This window comes from Euprymna scolopes, chromosome 13 (genome assembly GCF_053919585.1).
Source record: "Euprymna scolopes isolate OS-2025 chromosome 13, ASM5391958v1, whole genome shotgun sequence".
Lineage (NCBI taxonomy): Eukaryota > Metazoa > Mollusca > Cephalopoda > Sepiida > Sepiolidae > Euprymna > Euprymna scolopes.
This window is the reverse complement of record NC_136494.1, coordinates 40,709,864-40,732,860: the sequence shown is the minus strand read 5'-3', so window position 1 is coordinate 40,732,860 and position 22,997 is coordinate 40,709,864. Positions and strand designations below refer to the sequence as shown.

Genomic DNA, 22,997 nt, shown 5'->3' with positions numbered 1-22,997 from the left:
TTCTTGAAATTCTTTTTCAGAAGTCTGATTGCTCCTACAAATACTGGAATGATGGAGATGTTAAGATTTTGGTTTGTTTTCATGCTGTCCATCCCTTTATGAAAATTAAAATCAAGATATAATGCTACTATGCCTCATTTTGAACAAAATTCATTACATGGTTTTGATTCTATAAAACGTGTAAAATAGAAGACTTCAGGAAGTGCTAGAAAATTAAAATTTACAGAATGTTGCTTAATGAGTATCAAATGACTATGGATCACATTCAATGCAAATTGTCAGTCAATTTCTAAACAATTCAATGCATGCCAGCATGTAAAACAGACATTAAACTAAACATGACTGAAAATGTAGGTAATTCTGATAATTTGTTATTTGATAGTTGCAATTATAATTTTTAAATTTCTTACCTTTCATACAAATGGCACTATCAGAAGAACATCCAGTAGCTTTACCTTCAGGTATAATGTCATGGCAGACATTTACAAAAATATCCGCATTTGAATTATAATGATGACCATTTAGCACATCCCAATTTTCACCTTTGTTATATAAAAAAAAAAAATTAAAAAAAAAAAAAAAATCTGATTGATAAAAATGTTCAAAATCAATTTCGAAATGCATGTTCAATCATTATTGAATATGGTGTAACAGATGAGAATGAAAGGAGATGAAAAGTGGTGGGAGAAGAGGAAGATATATTTTACACAAAATAAAAATCTGAAAGAGTTCCATCTCTATACAGGCTAGTATATTAATACAATTTACTTATAAAATATGGAAATAAATGCCAAGAAAAATGCTTTGAAAGTATATCCTTAAATACTTCATTTCGGTTTTTTGTCCTAAATGGCTTTGAATATTTCATACTATGCTCAGACATTTTTATTTTTTCTTTTCATTTTCTTTGAAGATTGTAATGCTGAATATAGGGCAGCCAAACCAGCTGCCAACATTCCCCTGCTTTTTATTGAAACCAACTGAGAGCTCTTTTTAGTATCCTCGCTTTTCCCTTAAGTGCAATTGTCTGGATTTCTCTTGCATTTGGTTCACCAAATGGAAAATCGGATGCTAAAAGTCAATATTGTAAAAAAAATTTTATGAAGTCTTTTTGTTCATATTCTAAATTAAGACCTAGTGAATGAAATTATTCAACTGTCCAATAGAGTATAATCATTTCCTTAAAATGAAATTTTGTCAATTGTTTGAAGGTTTTCCTTTATATAAATTTTAAGTGCGAGAAATAGTTACTTGAATTATGTAAACAAAAGTATGAAAGAGGTTGAATATGTTATTTTCATGGTTTGTTCAGTTGGATATTTGTCCAAAACATTCATAGATGTACATTCTTTAAAGCTTTAGGAGCCAATTAATTTTTTTTTTTTTTTGATCTTGGAAAAAGCATTTCGATTTAAATAGTTGTTCCACCCACATACCAAACCAAACATGGCAAGAGTGAAGAATGGTTATGTAAAGAGGAAACTAAAATGGCTTCATCACAAATGTCAAGATCTAGAAAGAAAGATTTTCTTACCTGCAGGAGAGCGTAGCGATGACAGATCAAATAATTTTCCTTTATGGCTGACACTGCATGAATGCAGAACAGGATGATCAAAACAAGCATATTTTGTATCCCAATCAAAATAATAGCTACAATCAACAGCTGTTCGGAAAACTGGATTACCTTTACCATCATTAACTGAAAAAATAAAATAAAATAAAAAAATTAAATTACTATACAGAAAGATGGAGTCAAATTGTTTTCAGATTTATTTTTTTTTTTATTAATATTAAAGTAGATAGAGTAGATTAATACTCTAAAAAGTTTGCTCAATATTTGTTTATCAGTTTTTTTTCTTCTGTAATGAAAAACAATATTTTTCATAATTTATATAAAATATCAACCAGAAAGCATGATTGGTTAAAACCTTCAAATGTATTACAGGGCAGGTTAACAAAAATTACCAGCTATCCTAAAAAAAATTTAGAAAAATTAGTCTTAAATTAAAATTAGAATATTGACTAAACATGATTCATTTCTTTTTTCTTTAATATTGTGAAAAATATTTTAGTGAAATGACATTGCAAAAAAAATTTTTTTTAATCACAAACTACCTCTCAAACTTGCCAACCCTCTCCTCTTCGAGTGGCTTGTGGGCCTTTGTCAGTGGTAATTCGATTGTAAAAAAAAAAAAAAAAAAAAAAAAAAATTGGATCCACAAGTGTAGTGAACTGAAGGTTAAATTAGCCGAGAACCCTAACTTTAGGAGTAGAAAATGCTTGAATCAGGCATAATTTCTCCCAAACAAGATAGCAAATTTTATAGCATCCTTATCAGTCACGTTCTATAGCAATGAATGCAGTTCCCTCATTCAGTCCTCTATCACTCAACTAGAATGCAATGACAGACTCATGATCAAACAGATCTGCAATGCAAAATCTGACCAAACTCAGAACATTATATCAAAGGTTTCACTGAAAAACACTATTTGGTCAGCAGAGGTTGTCTTGAGGATAAATAGGTTATGTTAGTATTGTCATATGGAACATTCATCCGCACTGGTTAAATCGTTACAGAAGTTTGGTAACGGAAAACTTGGAAGTAAGTGATTGGATAAAATCATACAAAGTGAAATTTGAAGACAATTGACCTGCTAAACCATGAGGATAGGAAAGTTTGTAAAATCATGTTTGACCCCACCTCCTACAAGGAAAGGGAAAAGTGACCTATACTGATTAGAAGACTTAAAAGTGCCAATACAAATTCGACTTGTATAGAATTTTGAATGTACAAATGCATTCATATTTAAAACTTTGATTCTTAAAGTTCTTTCAGATATCACAAACACTTGAAGGATGTGAAAAGTGAAGGAGTTTTATTTGGTTTGTATATGTGTGTTGGCAAAAAGCTGTTTAGATCATATTACAAGCATGGCACATCTACATAAATATATAATTTAAAAATACATACTTAACTCTTTCACCTTATAATATTTGACTAAACACTGCTCCATTATTTCACTTGAAACATTCCATTTAGTGGGGCTTTTTATAAAAATTTAAATCAAAATGACAATCAAATAAAAAAATTAAAAAAAAAAAAAAAGTATGGCACTGACCAGCAGATTTGTTACAATGAAATTCAATGAAAGTGATGCGTGGAAAATTTGATGAACACGATTGTCCTCCTTTATAGATCAACATTAAACGATCATCGCTGTACCTATAGAGAGCAAAAAAAAAAAAAAATAATGTTCATTAGATGAAATTCGGAGAGAGAAAAGTAAATATCAAATATTTTGCAAACAAATTTATAGAAAAAATAGATCTGCCTCCTAACATTACCTACTTTAATTACAGAAACACTATTACAGTTATTATTATAGTGCTCTTTTTTTCATTTCCAAGCAATATCTGCAATTACTTTTGATGCAGTGAAACTGTCACTTCAACATTCAAATCTTTTAGATATTCAAAAATAAGCTTGGATGAAGTTGCTTTACTGGTGCCCTCCCGATGTAAATAACCCAGACTAACTAATCAGTTAGCAAAATTCCACCTCTTCAATATAAAGTTCACTAGAAGTTTTCAACTTTAACAGTTTTTTTTATTTTTATTACAAGGTGAGCATCACTTATCAAGGCCCGGAAGACACTCAGGGATAAAGGTTATTGCATGTACAGTATGTTAGTGTGGGGATTTAATAAAAGTGTCTACTTAAGGGGGCAGTTCATCAGGAATTTGTTTATGTTGGACTTGAAGATATCCAAGTTGTAGTCAGGTGGGAAGCAGGCAGACGGAACAGAGTTCCACAGGCATGCAGTTCTAAGAAAGAAGCTTTGTTCATGGAATCTACGTTTTGATTTAGGCACAGATAAAGAGTGGGGAAAATTTTTGACAGTGGTTTCAGCTAGACAGGTGTTTTTCCGTAAAAGATTGCAAGTAGGGACATGAGATTGGAGCTCAGACGAGCACCTGCCATGGAAATAACGATAAAACAAAGATAGGCTCGCAACGTCTCTTCTGTGGGAGAGAGGTTGCAGGGAAGAGAAAAGGGCATCCCCTACTAAGCCACGATGTCTTTTGTACTCTGTCAAGGCAGGATAGGCTGTTTTTAGCAGCTTCTGCCCCAGATATGGAAGCAGTATTCTATCCTTGGACGTACTTGGCTTTTATATAGATAGAGAATTGCATCAGTAGTGAGATATCTTCTGGAGCGGTAGAAGGATCCCACCATCTTTCCAGTGACCTTGGCAACAGACTTGATGTACATGTTCCATTTCAGATCAGGAGTAAAGGTCAAGCCCAGAAGCTTGTCAAAACATGGGGCTTCTAGACGAGAGCCATCCATTTCAATTAATGCCAGCTGGGGATCAGAGCGTTGATGTAAAGATAGGAGCTTGGTTTTAGATGCATTAAAGGTAACCAGTCACGTCTTCCCCCACTGAACCACGTGCTCGAGATCAGAGCAGAGAGAATAAGAGAGAACTTTGTCATTTACAACCTTTGATGTGTTGCCGTAGATGGTCGTGTCATCAGCATAGATGTCAACGAATGATTTAAGTATGTGTTTAGGGAGATCATTGATGTAAATCAGGAAGAGAGATGGGCCCAGGATGGACCCCTGAGGGACTCCAGCATTAATACTGCAGGCTTCTGATTTTTGTCCATGGACCACTACTCTTATAAGCCTATCAGAGAGAAATGATTTAATGATAGAGAAAACATTTCCAGTTATATCGGAGCTGGAAATCTTGTGAAGTAGGCCTTTATGCCATACCTTGTCGAAGGCCTTTGATATGTCAAGAGCAATTGCCCTAGAAAGGAAGCCTTTGTCAAGAGATTTACTAATCCTAGAAGATATAACCGTTAGCACATCTGAGGTAGATCTTGCAGAACGGAAACCATATTGCATGTCACTAAGAAGGTTATTTCTGCTGAGGTGGTTGACTATTTCTCTAATATGGATTCCAGCAACTTACTCATGACACACAGAATACTTATTAGTCTGTACTGAGAGGCAGATGACTTATCACCTGAATTCTTAAATACCGGGCATACTGATGAGGTTTTCCAGGGTGTTGGAAAGCACTTAAGGCAATGCTTTAACAGTTTCGTAAGTATGAGAGCAAGTTCTGGTTGAAGCTTTAACACTATAACTGGGATGCCGTCAGGGCCAGTTGCTTTACTGGAATCAAGGTTCTTGATTAGCTTGTTTGCTTAAGTTGCTAGTCTTTGGAATTCCTTCTACTCCCACAACTGTACCAACATGCAGAAATTTAAATGTAATATGAACAAACATCTTGTGGCATAACTCCTAACTTAAGATGGCTCTTATCTTGCATACTAACGTGTATTGTTTGTGATGAACCAAAGTTAAAAATCTAGCTCAACCTCTAATACATCATGAATCATTAAGTTGTATACCAGCCCTTAGACAACTATTAATCCCCAAAATGCATGTGTGGCATGGTTTTCTTTGTCTTCATATTTTTCTGCTTGTGTTGATGGTAAATGAGCAAATATTGGTTTACAATTTGTTTTGTTGGGTTTTACAGCATGTCAACCCTTTGGGTTATTTTATACTGAGTGTTTATTCAAGGAGCTGTTGTATAAAAAGATTTTTTGTACATTTTTTTATAAAAGACCAATTTTTTTAAGACTGGAAATTATGTGGGGATTGTTTTTATTGAATAAATCCTTAATATTTTTTCTTTGTAGAAATGATTTGTTGTTAGAAAATCAGTACATTCAATTAGTATGTGTTTTATTGTAAGTGGTGTTTGACAAGATATACAGATGGGTTGGCTTTCTTTTTTTTAGGAAATACGAGTTGGTTAAATGTGTATGGCCTATTTTTATTCTTGTTAGTTTAACTACTTTTCTGTTTAGTTTTGTATTTTGTTCGTTTTTTAATTTTTGGCATTATTTTGTAAAGTTTGTTGTTAGGATGTTCATTTCAGTAAGTTTGCCATTTCTCTGTTGTGTATGCATTGGTACGTCTTTAGATCTGTGTATGGAATTTTAAAATTTGCATTAGTTGGGAGATTTAAGGTAGTTTTTGCTGCTGAATCTGCTAATTCATTACCTTTGATAACAGAATGGCTCAGTATCCAGCAGAAAATTATTTTTTTTACTGTTTAATTCGGTTAATTTGTGGAGTAATTTTGCGATTAGGGGGTTGCCCATCTTTTTATTTTTTATAGCAATAGCTTTTAGAGTAGATCGAGAGTCTGAAAGATTTATAAATTTGGATTCTTTGTTATTGGAGGCTAGATCGAGAGCTAGGATTAGAGTATGAATTTTGGCACTGAAAATTGATGTTTCTCTTTGGAGGTTTATTTGTTTTTTGGTTGATTTGAGTATTGCTGCACTGGTTGTTGCATTATTTTGTTTAGACCCGTCTGTATTGTGTGTGTGTGTGTGGTTTGTATACTTCTTTGATTTTATTGAGACCATCATAGTAAGTTATTGGATGGGTATGTTTCTTTTCATATTTACTTCGATTGATATTGGGGGTCATGATTTTCCAGAGAGGGGTTTTGAGTAGGACAGTTTCATGGAAATTAGTTATGGGTAGATTCGCTTCTTTGAAGTCTGGTTTTATTCGGAGTCCAAAAGTTTGGACTGTAATTTCTTTTTGGGCGAAAATGTGTTTATGATTTGGGCTTAAAGTGCTATTGTGTGCTGGGTTGGCTGTTATTTTGTGTAGTACTTTAGACCAAAGTTTTGGTTTCTAAGCATTGGGAGGGGGTTCATGCACTTCTGCATAAAGCTTTCTAGAGGGGAGGTTTGAAATGCTCCTAGTGCTAATCAGTCTGGAGTGGCATATTATGTTGAGGGTTTTTAAATACGACTTTCTTGTGGATTGATATATAAAGCTGCCATAGTCTATTTTAGATTAGTGCTCTATATAGTTTGAGTAGTGTTCTCAGCTCCCCAATTTGTATCGGCAATGATTCAGGAGTTGTTTTATTGCATTTGGTTTTGATACAATTGATGTGTGGAATGAATTTTTTTTGTGAAAAATGATTCCTAGGTGCTTGTGTTTGTTTAGAAATGGAATCTTTTCACTTTCAGTCTGTAAGGTTGAGTCAGGGTGGAGTTTGCATTTTGTTTTAGTTTTGGAAAATTTGAAACCATTTTTGTTGCCCATTTATTAATTTTATTTATGTTGTGTTGTAATTTTCTTTAGATAGTGTAAATGTATTTTGATCTGTAGCTGATTGAGCAGTCATCTATGTATAAGGAGCTATATATATATATATATATATATATATAAGGGGAGAGTTTTCTTTATAATATTGTTGATTTTGATGTTAAAGAGTTGTTGACAATATGCTGCCTTGTGGCACTCCTTGATTTTGTGGGTCTGATAAAGTAGAGTCTATGCAGATTGGGAAAGATCTGTGTTAGGAAGTTTTTTTATGAATTCAAGTAGTCTGCCTCTTAGCCCAATGCTGTGGAGACCTTATATGATGTGTTTCCAAGTAGTTTCACATGTTTTCTCAAGATCGAAAAAAAAAAAAAAAAAAAAAAAAGTTACATGTTCTTTATTAATGAGAGCTGATTTAATTTTCAAGGTTAATGATGGCATCTATACATCCTCGATTTTTTTTTCTTTTGTATCTGAACTGGGTTTTAGAAATTATTTTGTTATCTAAATACCATATAAGATGGTAGTTGATTATTCTTCCAAACATTTTGCATGGGCAGCTTGTGAGAGCTATTGGTCTGTAGTTTTCTGAGTGATGTATGAGGGGCGTGCTATAAATAATGCCTCTGACTCACTTTCAGTTGTCTGATCTAGCTGAAATTTTGCATGTGCAATGATTTATATCTCTACGGGTTATGTAGCAAATTACAGCTCTGAACTAATTGTGGTTTCTGTTTTACAGTTGTTTGAACTGAGTCAGTTCCCCATCATATGACTTTGTAAAACGCTGGCATCGTGAGTTCAAACATGGCCGTAAGTCTGGAAACAGCTCCCATACCTGCCCCCCCCCTTCTGCCATTGATGAGGCATCTGTCCGTCAAGTTGAGGCTGCCATTTTGGAAGATCAGTGCATTACTATTCGCCAAATAGCCCAAGATGTCAAGATTAGTACAGGGTCTGTGGAAACTATCATTCATGACCATTTGCATAAGGTGTCTGCCAGATGGATTCCCAGGTTGCTCACACTATTCCAGAAGTGAGAACACGTCGAGTGCTTGAGGATGAATTTGGAGATGTGCCAAGAAGAGGAGTCAAAGTTTTTAAAAAGACTGATTACACAGGATGAAACCTGGGTCCATCACTACAGTTGGTTGGTTGGTTTATTGGGGCTTCACGGCATATCAACCACTATGGTTCACTAAATGCCAAGCTATGTATTTAGTTGAGATTTGTTTTTTGTCAGAGTCATGTATTTAAAAATTTTTCAGTCTTTACAGTTTAAAGTGATTTGAAGAGTTGTAATTAAGTATTTGATGATTTGATGTGGTGTCACCTTGTAAAACAATTCTTTGATTATGTTTACTGTATATTTATTTCTGGTAGTTTCGTATTTTTGACATTCTGTTTTATTGTCATCTGTTTGTTGCAAAAAGTGCATTTTAGTTTTTCTGTTGCTTCGATTAGGTGTGAGTGTTAATTTGATATGTCCGATTTTGATTAGAACGATATTTTCTCTTCGTCTTTTTACACAGTGATCACCACTTATCAAGGCCCGGAAGACACTCAGGGACAAGGGTTATTGCAAGTACATTACGTTAGTGTGGAGATTTGATGAAGTGTTTAATTAAGGGGGCAGTTCATTAGGAATTTGTTAACATTGGACTTGAAGATATCCAAGTTGTAGTCCGGAGAGAAGCAGGCAGACGGAACAGAGTTCCACAGGCGTGCAGTTCTAAGAAAGAAGCTTTGTTCATGGAATCCGCGTTTTGATTTAGGCACAGATAGAGTGGGGGAAATTTTTCAGTGGATTCAGCTAGACGGGTGTTTTTCAGGAAAGATTGGCAAGGGGGGGACCAGAGATTGGAGTTCAGACGAGCACCTGCCATGGAAATAACGATAAAACAAGGATAGGCTCGCAACGTTTCTTCTGTGGGAGAGAGGTTGCAGGGTAGAGAAAAGGGCATCCCCTACTAAGCCACAAAGTCTATTTTGTACTCTATCAAGGCAGGATAGGCTGTTTTTAGCAGCTCCTGCCCAGATATGGCAACAGTATTCCATCCTTGGACGTACTTGGCTTTTATATAGATAGAGAATTGCATCAGTAGTGAGATATCTTCTGGAGCGGTAGAAGTATCCCACCATGTTTCCAGCAACCTTGGAAACAGACTTGATGTACGTGTTCCATTTCAGATCAGGAGTAAAGGTCAAACCCAGAAGCTTGTCAAAACATGGGGCCTCACCCAGATGAGAGCCATCCATCACAATTGATGCCAGCTGGGGATCAGAGCGTTGATGATGTAAGGATAGAAGTTTGGTTTTGGATGCATTAAAAGGTAACCAGTCACATCTTCCCCCACTGAACCACGCGCTCGAGATCAGAGGAGAGAGAATCAGAGAGAACTTTGTCATTTACAACCTTTGATGTGTTGCCGTAGATGGTCGTGTCATCAGCATAGATGTCAACGAATGATTTAAGTATGTGTTTAGGGAGATCATTGATGTAAATCAGGAAGAGAGATGGGCCCAGGATGGACCCCTGAGGGACTCCAGCATTAATACTGCAGGCTTCTAATTTTTGTCCATCGACCACTACTCTTATAAGCCTATCAGAGAGAAATGATTTAATGATAGAGAAAACATTTCCAGTTATACTGGAGCTGGAAATCTTGTGAAGTAGGCCTTTATGCCATACCTTGTCGAAGGCCTTTGATATGTCAAGAGCAATTGCCCTAGAAAGGAAGCCTTTGTCAAGAGATTCACTAATCCTGTGGGATATGACCATCAGCACATCTGCGGTAGATCTTGCAGAGCGGAAACCATATTGTGTGTCACTAAGGTTATTTCTGCCAAGGTGGTTGACTATTTCTCTATTTAATATGGATTCCAGCAACTTATTCATAACACACAAGAGACTTATAGGTCTGTACTGAGAGGGAGATGACTTATCACCTGAATTCTTAAATACAGGACAAACTGATGAGGTCTTCCAGGGAGTCGCAAAGCACTTCTCCTTAAGGCAGCGCTTAAATAGTTTCCTAAGTATGGGAGCAAGTTCTGGTTGAAGCTTTTTTAACACTATAATTGGGATGCCATCAGGGCCAGTTGCTTTACTGGAATCTAGGTTCTTTATTAGCTTGGCGACCTCATGAACGGATATTTGTATGTTACCTAGCTTGTTCTGTGTTATAAGAGGAAATATGGGGAGTTGATGGCCTTCGTCGCATAAGGTAGAATTAGCTGCAAAGTTCTTTGCAAATAGTTTGGCCTTGTCTGACGCTGACGAGATGACCTCTGGTCCATTGATAATGGTTGGGATAGAACGCACACTTCTGTTCAGGATCTTATTTGTTATTTGCCAAAACTGGTGGGATCCAAGCCGCTGATCAGCTACCTTGGATTTAACAGACTGGGCATATAGCTCTCTTGCATTTTTTATTACTCTTTTACAGTGGTTGCTGGCAGACTTGAAAGCAGCTTTAGTCTCAGTGCATCTATTACGTTGGTAGCTATGGAAAAAGTGATTTCTGTGCGCGATAGCAGCAGCACATTCTGGGGAGAACCATGGCTGGCTGTTAGGTTTTTGTTGAAATTTTTTAGATTGTATGAATTGGTCTATGCCTACAATTAACCATTCAGTCAGATCTGATACTATAGAGGACACTTCCTTTTTAAACATGGAGTGCAGAGGTAAATCAGATATGAATCTACGGAAGCCATAGAGTATCGGTATACAGTACGGTGGAGGGGGTACGTCTGGGGGCTTCTTACATTTCGTTTATCTTAACTGATACAACAGAGTGGTCGGAGGATCCTAGAGGAGAATGAACGGAACATAGCTCAGGGGAAGTTGAGAGAAAAAGGTCTAAAAGGCTTGCATATTGACCGGGTGTATTGGGCACACGGGTGGGTTCGCGAACAATCTGAGTGAGGTCATAAGCAATGGCAAAAATCATGACAAAACCTCCCCTCATCATCTGTCTTATTTGAATGAGTCAGCCATTCCATGTTATGGATGTTGAAGTCACCACAGATGTGGATGTTAGTCGAGAAATGTGAAGACAGTATGTGGTCTATTTTCTCAGATATGCTCTTAAAGATGGTAACTCCGCTGTTGTGGGGCCTATAGAGGGCAAATATAAATGCAGTGGTGTTAGCAAGTGCAACCCTGAAGCACATATAGGGTAAATTGGCAGCAAACCAAGAACATACCTTCTTTCGGATATCGCATCAAAGAAATATTAACTCAAATTAATGAAAACCCTAATAACAGTCACACACACAGTAAGCAACAAACCACCATGGACTTTGAAAGATCCAAGCACTGATCCGACTCTTATTAAATACCAAAAAAAACAATACCAACAACTTAATAAATAAAAACCACTTTGGCAAACTCTGAGAAAAAAGTACCTACAACACAAAGAAATATACATTGATGAAGCCAAAACAAAAAAAGGAACGGGTGCGGCATGGACAGAACCATCTTCAAATAAGACTTCCTTTCATTGTTTTGTTTTTTAGTTTTATGGGTTGGTGCTCGTGTAGTTTGTTTTGGGTATATGTGTCCCATTCTGTTTGCAGTTTATTTTTGTTATATTCCCTTATTTTTCTGCTGAAATCTGTGTATGGTATTTTGATGTTGGTTATATTTTTGCTAATGGCTTCTTTGGCTAATTTGTCAACTTCTTCATTGCCTGGAATGCCAACATGACTTGGTATCCAGGCTAAGATTATTTCTTTTCCTTTTTCAATAATTTCATTGTATTTGTTCATTATATCTAATATATAAGGATGCCTTAGTTCTTCTCTTAGAGCTAAGATGCATGACAAAGAATCGGTATATATAATGAATTTTTTCTTATTGTTGTTCTTAATTCAAGTGCCATTTTGATTGCATGTAGTTCTGCTGTGTATATTGATGCGTCAATGGGAAGTCTTATTTGGAGATGGTTCTGTCCATGCCGCACCCGTTCCTTTTTTGTTTTGGCTCCATCAATGTATATTTCTTTGATGCGATATCCGAAAGAAGGTATGTTTTTGGTTTGCTGGTATAAAAGTTTGTATATTGTAGGTTGAAGGGTTTTTCATGTGTTGGGTTGTTTGGATCACTTTGTAGTTTTACTGAATATTGTGTTATTAATTTATGCCATCTTAAATGTAGAGGGGGGTCATTGGCTTCTATGTATAAGCTTTCTATGGGTGATGTTTGATATGCTCCAGACTAAATCAATCCTTGAGTTTGTATGGTTAATAATTTTTGGAGATGCTATATGTGATGCATCCATAATCTAATTTTGATCTTATGTGTACCTGGTATATTTTTAACATTGTGTCTTGGTCTGCGCCCCAGTCTGTTTTTGATATTACTTTTAAAATTTTCATTGCTTCCACCTCAGAGCCGTATTTGGGATGCACACAGTGGGGAAACCCATTCGCCCTGGCTACAACAGGATTACAGGAATGGTATACTTGCATATAATGTAGACTTCGAGCATTTATGTTTAACGGACAATTCTAGTACGAATTTAAAGAACCTTATACCAACTTTTTCTCTAGTTGTAAATATCACCTTTTATTACTCATTATTACTATATATTAATGTTTATGCATCTCTATACTTATTACTTGTATATATTAAATGTTTTTACTCATTACTTGTATATATTAAATGTTTTTACTCATTACTTGTATATATTAAATGTTTTTACTCATTACTTGTATATATTAAATGTTTTTACTCATTACTTGTATATATTAAATGTTTTTACTCATTACTTGTATATATTAAATGTTTTTACTCATTACTTGTATATATTAAATGTTTTTACTCATTACTTGTATATATTAAATGTTTTTACTCATTACTTGTATATATTAAATGTTTTTACTCATTACTTGTATATATTAAATGTTTTTACTCATTACTTGTATATATTAAATGTTTTTACTCATTACTTGTATATATTAAATGTTTTTACTCATTACTTGTATATATTAAATGTTTTTACTCATTACTTGTATATATTAAATGTTTTTACTCATTACTTGTATATATTAAATGTTTTTACTCATTACTTGTATATATTAAATGTTTTTACTCATTACTTGTATATATTAAATGTTTTTACTCATTACTTGTATATATTAAATGTTTTTACTCATTACTTGTATATATTAAATGTTTTTACTCATTACTTGTATATATTAAATGTTTTTACTCATTACTTGTATATATTAAATGTTTTTACTCATTACTTGTATATATTAAATGTTTTTACTCATTACTTGTATATATTAAATGTTTTTACTCATTACTTGTATATATTAAATGTTTTTACTCATTACTTGTATATATTAAATGTTTTTACTCATTACTTGTATATATTAAATGTTTTTACTCATTACTTGTATATATTAAATGTTTTTACTCATTACTTGTATATATTAAATGTTTTTACTCATTACTTGTATATATTAAATGTTTTTACTCATTACTTGTATATATTAAATGTTTTTACTCATTACTTGTATATATTAAATGTTTTTACTCATTACTTGTATATATTAAATGTTTTTACTCATTACTTGTATATATTAAATGTTTTTACTCATTACTTGTATATATTAAATGTTTTTACTCATTACTTGTATATATTAAATGTTTTTACTCATTACTTGTATATATTAAATGTTTTTACTCATTACTTGTATATATTAAATGTTTTTACTCATTACTTGTATATATTAAATGTTTTTACTCATTACTTGTATATATTAAATGTTTTTACTCATTACTTGTATATATTAAATGTTTTTACTCATTACTTGTATATATTAAATGTTTTTACTCATTACTTGTATATATTAAATGTTTTTACTCATTACTTGTATATATTAAATGTTTTTACTCATTACTTGTATATATTAAATGTTTTTACTCATTACTTGTATATATTAAATGTTTTTACTCATTACTTGTATATATTAAATGTTTTTACTCATTACTTGTATATATTAAATGTTTTTACTCATTACTTGTATATATTAAATGTTTTTACTCATTACTTGTATATATTAAATGTTTTTACTCATTACTTGTATATATTAAATGTTTTTACTCATTACTTGTATATATTAAATGTTTTTACTCATTACTTGTATATATTAAATGTTTTTACTCATTACTTGTATATATTAAATGTTTTTACTCATTACTTGTATATATTAAATGTTTTTACTCATTACTTGTATATATTAAATGTTTTTACTCATTACTTGTATATATTAAATGTTTTTACTCATTACTTGTATATATTAAATGTTTTTACTCATTACTTGTATATATTAAATGTTTTTACTCATTACTTGTATATATTAAATGTTTTTACTCATTACTTGTATATATTAAATGTTTTTACTCATTACTTGTATATATTAAATGTTTTTACTCATTACTTGTATATATTAAATGTTTTTACTCATTACTTGTATATATTAAATGTTTTTACTCATTACTTGTATATATTAAATGTTTTTACTCATTACTTGTATATATTAAATGTTTTTACTCATTACTTGTATATATTAAATGTTTTTACTCATTACTTGTATATATTAAATGTTTTTACTCATTACTTGTATATATTAAATGTTTTTACTCATTACTTGTATATATTAAATGTTTTTACTCATTACTTGTATATATTAAATGTTTTTACTCATTACTTGTATATATTAAATGTTTTTACTCATTACTTGTATATATTAATGTTTTTACTTATTACTTGTATATATTATCTATTGTTTATAATTACTCGTTCCCATATCGTATTGAATTCTATACTAGGTCTACTTAGCAGTTGGTTATTCCCCAGCATGTGTTTTGCTTCTTTCAGTCGTCTTACTCTCCACCGTTCCTGTAATTTTTACTTTGTCCCATAACAGTAGATGGTTTCCCTTTTTTTCCATATATGGTCAGCTATACCTGACTTTTCAGTCTCCACGTACTACAGCTTTTCGATGTTCTTCAAGAGCACGCTACCCTCGTGAAGTAAATAAAGGGTTCCGCTCAAAATTCCGTCCAAATTCCCGAGTTCGACAGAAACATTCCAGAGTTCGACAAGATACACCTGAAGAAGGTCGGAGGTTATATCGACCGAAACATTGTGAAAATCACACTCAAGATGAGAACAGTAGTCCAATGAATAATACAAATAACCAATCCTCCTCATCTCAAAAATTCAGAAAGGTGTACTCTTGTTGGCATGTTCAAAGCACTTGTAATTTCAATTTTTGGGAGGGACACTTGGTCTGGCAGAGTTGCGGGATTACAAAGGAGGTTTTAAAATGAAAGCCAATTACCAAGCTGTTGCTCACAGCTGCCACCTTTGATAGTTGGAGGTTTTGATTCCTTTTCCACTAGTTCATTTATAGTTTTCGAAGCTGCAGAGTGTTGCTGAAGATGGGAAATGTCAGTTATTTTCCCATTAATACACCTTTCTTCTGCCTCAAGATAAGCATGGTTAAGGGATTTTTTAGTAGCTGCTAACTTATTGCTTTGAGAAGGGTGACAGAAGGGTCTTATTGCTGAGATTTTCTCGAACTTCTGAGATTTTGATGCCTGAACTAACTTTTTGTGATTTTGGTTTTTCTGGGAGTGTAGATAGAGCCACCACCTCGTTAGATCTAATCAAGTTTCCATAGATCAAGTTCATGTTCCTTGAATCTAACCGAGAGTTCAGAGTCACAAAGAGTTCTTGGAATCTGTTAAATACATTTACTACATATTGAGATGATAGATTTCTCTTGCAGTACACTGTTTTCCAGTCAATGACTTTCATGGGATCCATAGTTGATCTTTTCGAAACTCTAGAACTCAGTTTAACTGTGGCAGACAATTCGATGGTCAGGTCCCACAGAATAGAAAGATGAGCATGCTTGACAGTTCTTGATACTATACTGTCACTTACGGACCAGAAGGAATAGGAAAGTGTTTTTATTTTGATATTGGAATCAAAAAACATTTTCTTACTTTTGCTCCTTTTCAGTTGAGTTTGAAGGTGTTGCCGTTTTCAAAAACTTTGGACATAGTAAGGGGGAAACCCATTCGCCTTGACCATGTAAGGGTTACATGGAGAATATACTCTTTTGGTAAGAAGTTCTCAAGCACTTCCTATTTCTTCATTATGTCCTCAAAAATACACATGTTCAGATGGAGTGTTGATTTCTGGTCTTTCAAACTGATTGACCCATGCCACTGCCTTCTAGCACTTACTTGATATTTTTGGTAGTGGGGAAAAAAAGGTTGGAGTACGAGTTTTGTTCTTTGTTATTGCTATGGACTACGACAGACACGCAAGCAAAGGATGACCTAGATCCACGTACATCCAGCAAATAGCACATTATGCCAACTGTGAATCCAAAGTTCTGAGGCAGCTGATGGATGACAGGAAATTCTGGAGAGGAAGAGTCACATTGGTCCAGGCAAGGAGCTCATCATGATGATCTTTGTTATGGTAGTTAGTATTTTGGGTGTAAGTGCTAGGGCTTGGCGTGACTAACCGATTGGCCTCTCCGACCGCCTGTCTAGCCAAAGTAAGAGCCGAAGTGAGTTGTTGCAGTGCCTAGACTTCTATACGCTCCGGTCTAGGTTAGCTCAATCACCAGGATCACATCCTAAAGCATTACAGGATGCAACCTATGACTAACTGGTTGCCCCATTAAAGGATTTTTAACCTCTGCAGGGGGGGGGGGGCAGTTGACTTATTCTGTTGACCTATCGACAGGATGAAGAAAAGTTTTTATAATTCAGGTTGTTTACATTTTCTATATTTGTTCATGGGTCCAGATTTACTGATTTTGTAGGATAAGATAAAAGTAAAGACTTGTGGATTTTGTTATTTTTATTCCAGGCCCCGCATAACACTATTTAGCTCTGCGAAGAGGATAGTTTATCATGTTCTTAGTTGGTGTTTTAAGTTAGGAAGCCAGTAGGGAAGTGGGGGTGAAAAGAAAAAAAAAAGGGAGGGGAGGGTGTCTTGTTTTGGACTTTGCAGAACATGATTTAATTGTGCAAAGAGTTTAAAAAAAAAAAAAAAAAAAAAAAAAAAAAAAGTGTTAGTGCATTTGAATCAAGAAGCCATCTTCAGACAATCTGATCTGGTTGCACCAGGTTTACAATTTGTATTCAACATAACACCACAGATGCAGATATTGACCACTGAAACCAGTCACATGATTTTTTTTTTTTTAACTCACTATTCATCGTCCTCTGACCAAACAAAAGTTAATACCCATATAATCATTGCATCTCTTGTCTGTACAACAAGACTGATTTATCACTTCCCATTGTTATCTACTTCCTATCATTTTTTTTGTATTGTCAATATATTTCATTACTTAACATTTTCCAGTGATCACGACTGGGGAGTGGGGGGTTTGAGTCCATAGTATCAAAGTTGCACTTCAATGTGCATTTTTATATGTTGTTTTCAGACTAATTGAATTTTACCAATTTGTTAGATCTAATAATTCCAATATAATTATTTTTCATTTACCACAAGATAACATGATACATTTGTAAGGATTTTTCAATCATTTGAGACTCCATTTTTGAGTTGTACACTAGTAATTGAGTTCAAAATAAGACAGCAAATTCTCATTTCTAACAAATTTTGAATGATCATAATATGGTGGTTAACTGAGATACAAAAATAAATTTAGTACTATTATGTTTTTAGATATAGTGAAAAAAATTTGGTTTGGGATAGAATATTTTCAAGTATGTAATTAATATTCCATTTTTTATTATATACAAACTGTCTTAAATTTAAAAAAAAAAATTAAAAAAAAAAAAAAAAAAAAAAAAAGGGTCCTTGATACCTGAGAGCTGAGTGATCGAAGCTTCCAAGATATTTCAACCGACTTCCTTTCACTTGACAGATTGCTGGATTAAACTGTTCAAAATCTGTACCATGATCATTGCAGACATTTGGTGAATACCTAAGACCAAAATAGTAGGTATACGTTGTATTGTCAGATTCCGTCGCATTCACTGAATAAGGTTTGGCTAGAGAAAAGAAAAAGAAATAAACTATCAGAAAAAATAATGTAAAACATACAAAAAATGCTTGGGAATTTTTTTTTTAGATGAGGGTTAATAATTTGTATTATTTTAACTACTACTACTCCCATGTGAAAATAACCAAGATGCGAATAGTCGTCTCGATAATGCAAAAAAGAGAATGCTAAAACTTTCTCTAATCAATGGAAGAAAAAACAAAGTGTAAATTTAGCACCCTAGTTGTGCAAATCTTTGAAAATTACATAATTAGCATAACACAATATGTAATGTCATCCGAATGTGCTAGGTCTTCAAATGTAAAAAAAAATATTTTCAAATCAAATTGGTCTCAGAATATAAACATGGAAAGTATGCCATGAAGATAAAAGAATGTTAATTGTTAAAAATGTGTATATATGAATTTTTCTGATATTATAAGGGAAACCAAACAATTAGGAAGACCTCAAAAACAATGAAAATGAGACATGTGGGAGTAGCATGCGATAGTTAACACCAGCTTTTGGTAAAAAGATTTTTCAAGCCAAACAGGAAAAATGCTTACACTTGTCAGGAATAAGTGGCGTCAGATCAATGTCTATGTCATTTTCAGGATCACTAAACTTCAAAGTATGTGCTTTGTTGATGTTCTCTTCATCGCAGGCATATTCTGTTAACCATTCAATATCAAACCTGCATTTCTCCTCGTAGACAATGATTGGAGACTTGCTCTGAAAAAATAAAATAAATACAAATAAAAATTTTAGAAAATGGTATAAAATTGCAATATTCAAAACCTATCAATGGACACTAAGCCTAATTCTCAAAACTGACTAGTAAGAACATTCGCCAATTTCTAATAGGTACGATTTTAATAAAAAATAAAGAAAATAGATATATGTATTCATGTGTAAGAATATTTAACCAATAAACACTTAACTACTAATCACACAACACTGAAATTAGCAGGAAATAATCATACACCAAGAATAGTTTATAACAAGTAAAATTTTTGGATAGATGAATAACTTGTACAGAAATAGTCAGCAACAATGTTCATTTCAACTTGCTGACAAATTTGTTTTTATGGAAATCACTTGAGACAAGGCATGAAGCCACTTGATGTAAGGAGCTAACAAAAACAAAAACTGATTATTGCAAAGACAAGAAATGCTTATTGAAAAGACCAAGAAGGTAGGTAGAAGGAAAACAATGAGTAGGGAGAGAGTTCCACAATCTTGCAATCCTTGGAAAGAAGCTACTGGAATAAGCATAAAATACGAGGTACTAAAACAATGAATTGGAGACCTGAGTCAAATGAGCTTGGGCAAAGGAAGCAGGAAATAGATCAAACAATTCTGAGGAACACATGCCATAATTGTATTTGTAGAAAAGACTACCAACATCACGTCTGTCAGAGAGGTTAAAATGAAGAGTGTGGGGCCAATCAAATTAGAGATAAGTTTCTGTAATTTATCAAGATCCTTTAAATGGAAAAGATTCACCAGTCCAAATATGACAACACTACTCCATACATGGCTTGTTAGTAGATTTTTAGAGATAGAAAATAGCCTTGAGTATGAGAAAGTGTTTAGAAATATAGAGAGAACTGATTTTACAAGAATCAGAAAGAGCAGTGGATTTAATATATGGACTCCAAGAAAGATTTAATGAAAAAGAAAGACCAAGAAGTTTTAGAGTCGATTTATCATTGAGAGCAGAGCCATCCATAAGAATCTTGGGAAGAAAAGGGACAACTTCAATAGCCGAGTCTTAACAGGATTAAACAATCAAGTAATTTCTTATCCCAATCCATAATAGAATCCAAATCAACTTCTAGATTCAACTACATATTTCAACTGATTCAAGAAAGACGGGCAAGAAGCAATACCAGAAAAGAGCGTGTCATCAGTATAAATGTTAATTTTCTAAATATTCTCTGGAAGGCTATTTATATAGAAAAAGTGTTGACATAGAATAGAGCCCTCAGGAACACCAGCATTGATAGAAAAAAAAAAATACTCCATCAAGAGTTACCTGCAAGCTTCAATCAGAAATAAAAGACCCAACAATTTAAAGAACTTTACCACTAATATAACTTCATTTTATGTAGAAGATCAAGATGCCACTGTCAAACACCTTTGAAATGTCAACCGCAATGATCCTACCCTTATCTAAATTATCTATAAACAGACATACCCATTCAGTTACAATAGTTAATAGATCAACTGTTGAATGAAAATACAAAAGCCATACTGAACATCAATAAAGAAGCCCAGACTTTCCAGAAAATGAACACACCTGCCATTGATCAACCACTCAAAAACTTTGCAACAGAAGACTAACAAGATGATATTTAGTTGGATCAGATTGATCCCATTTTTAAAGATAGGACTCCTTCCAACAAAAACGTAAACAGGACCGAGACAAACAGATTGAATAATTTCAAGAGGACAGAAGAAAATTTAGGAACACAACAGGAATCAAATCAGAACCAGAAGCCTTATATTAATCAAAACCAGTAAGAATTCTATCACTTTGGAGTGATAATTACAGAATCAAGAGTGATCAGTTTTCTAAGGAAAATCTGGAAGAACCGCATTATTGATAAAAATGTCAGGAAAAAGATAAGCAAAAAGATCAGCTTTATCCTTCGAAGATGAAATGACCTTAAAACCATTAAATTAACATCAGACTATTAACACTATTAACACTATTAAGACTATTATAGATGCGCCAAAAATTTATAGAGCCAACATTTTGAGAGGAGATAGTCATGAGTCCTTTAAGAATAGCTAGACTTAGCCTCAGAAATTGCTTTCTTGCAGGCATTGCTAGCTCTTCTGTAGAAGCCTCAGAACCATCTCGACGATACTGACTGAAATAATTATTGATAGGCAATGGCAAAAGCACAAACAGGTTTGGTTTGAAACCAACGATGAGGAATGAAAGTGTCAATTCCAACAGGCCAGTCAGTAACCTCCTTAAATTCGGACACATATCAAAAATAGGACCTCATGGAACATCATATAGGAAACTGCAAAGCCCATCCCAATCAGTCCTCCTGTAGTTAAACATCTTCCTATGAAAGGGACGATCAATTGAAAACTTAACAGAAAAAAAAAAAATCAATCTCAACATGATCAGAAGAACCCAATGGAGGAGAAGAGGAAATAGAACATGATTCAGAACAGAAGTTAGATCAAGTAAAACTAGTTGATGAAAGGCATTATCAGGAAAAAGTGTAAGGAAGGCGAGGATTTGGGAGAAGTCATGAGTAGGACTAAGACAAAGCATATTCTTTTCATTGTTTTAACTCGATTGTGTATCCACTGATCTCTTACATGCTTTTATATAGAGGGTTGTGGTTCTCGGTTGTCTAACCGTGTCTGACATATACTCAAGAGTCAAAACAAGAGAATATTGTTGTCATAGCCGTAGTCATTTCACCAGCAAGATCTTTTTGATTCAAGTGAGAAAGATAGTCAGAATGATAAGCATTTTAAGACAAAGGTAGAACTTGACAGATGAAGTTGTAATGCATTATCAATAATGCTGAATATAGCATCAATAGCAGCAGTCACTGTCAGAAGCCTTATATTAGGCTAAACTAGTAAGAACGGTATAGAAAGAACAAATATTAAGTGGAGTGCAACAAATACCACATCAAAAAGATAAAAGGATTTCCATGGGATTCAAGACTGAGGATACATACAATGGGAGATCCGTGCAAAGAAAAATAGCAAGACCATGCAAATGCATGGAAGAGTCTAAATCCTTTACATGTAAATCATTGCTATCGATAAAAAAAAATCTAAATTTGTCTCACAAAGAGCAAGAATGTGAGGATATTTGTCCAAAAGAAGAGATTGAACATCAGGAAAGTTTGATCTCAGATCTCTAATGTTACTATAAGAAATAGTAAAGTGCTTGCCATGTGGATAAAGGAAGGGGTTATTAGGCTGGCCATTAAAAAGTCTACCCTAAACTAGCTATATGGCTGACCAGAAACAAGTGTTTTTATTGTGACAACATAACTCCAACAAAGCATTGTCCCCAACAAGCAAAATACCAGAATGGAATTTCAGAAGATTCAGTGTCAAGAAGAACAATGAAGAAATATATAATAAAAGGGGAGAGGGCTGTAGAAAATAAAGAAATACTCAATGTTAAGAACAAACAATAATATAATACAGTTGAGGAGCATAAGAGAAAATTTAAAAAAAAAGTTGAGATAATACAAACAGATTCTGGTAATCAAATTAAAGAAATTAAACTTTTTTGATCCAAGTAGTGAAGCCGCAAATTCATAGCCTAAAGTAGTTTAATTTTAAATTTTATCTGTCAATATGGTAAGGAATGCGGCTGGAGCACTAATAGCTTCGGTTTCAATTCAAATGGAAATGAGTACTATATATTAGGTGCAATATAATATTCAGTAGAGAATTGGCTCTGTCATGAATATGAAATCTTCATGAATTAAAATATATTTGGTAGGATGTTAAGTGTATTTTATGACTGGGCAAAATCTGCTAATAATATAATAAATACATAAAATATGTAAGGCTTTAATTTTTCTTTACTCAACTGTCATTACATTTTTGGAGAAAAGAAATCTTGATTCTTATAGATTAAGCACCAAACTTTGAAATTAAATATATTACTTATATTTCCTATGACTTCAATATCTATTATAATACAAGGTATATACTAAAATCTGTTCAAGCATATATAGTAAATACTGGTCCATGTTCTTAAAGAAAAGAGTTGTATTTTCAATAG

At 33.4% G+C, this 22,997-nt stretch overlaps 1 protein-coding gene across 3 annotated transcripts in view; it reads right to left on the bottom strand.

Moving 5' to 3' along the window:
* LOC145291983 (cation-independent mannose-6-phosphate receptor-like) overlaps positions 1-22,997 on the bottom strand; it is a 268,904-nt gene that overhangs the window by 162,950 nt on the left and 82,957 nt on the right. For all 3 annotated transcript variants that reach the window (XM_080137940.1, XM_080137937.1, XM_080137939.1), the window contains exons 5-9: positions 18,781-18,946; positions 18,038-18,224; positions 3,120-3,223; positions 1,535-1,699; positions 411-542 (exon numbers count right to left, since the gene is read on the bottom strand). In XM_080137940.1, the coding sequence (XP_079994066.1) occupies positions 411-542; positions 1,535-1,699; positions 3,120-3,223; positions 18,038-18,224; positions 18,781-18,946 (754 nt within the window). The remainder of the gene's footprint in view (positions 1-410; positions 543-1,534; positions 1,700-3,119; positions 3,224-18,037; positions 18,225-18,780; positions 18,947-22,997) is intronic.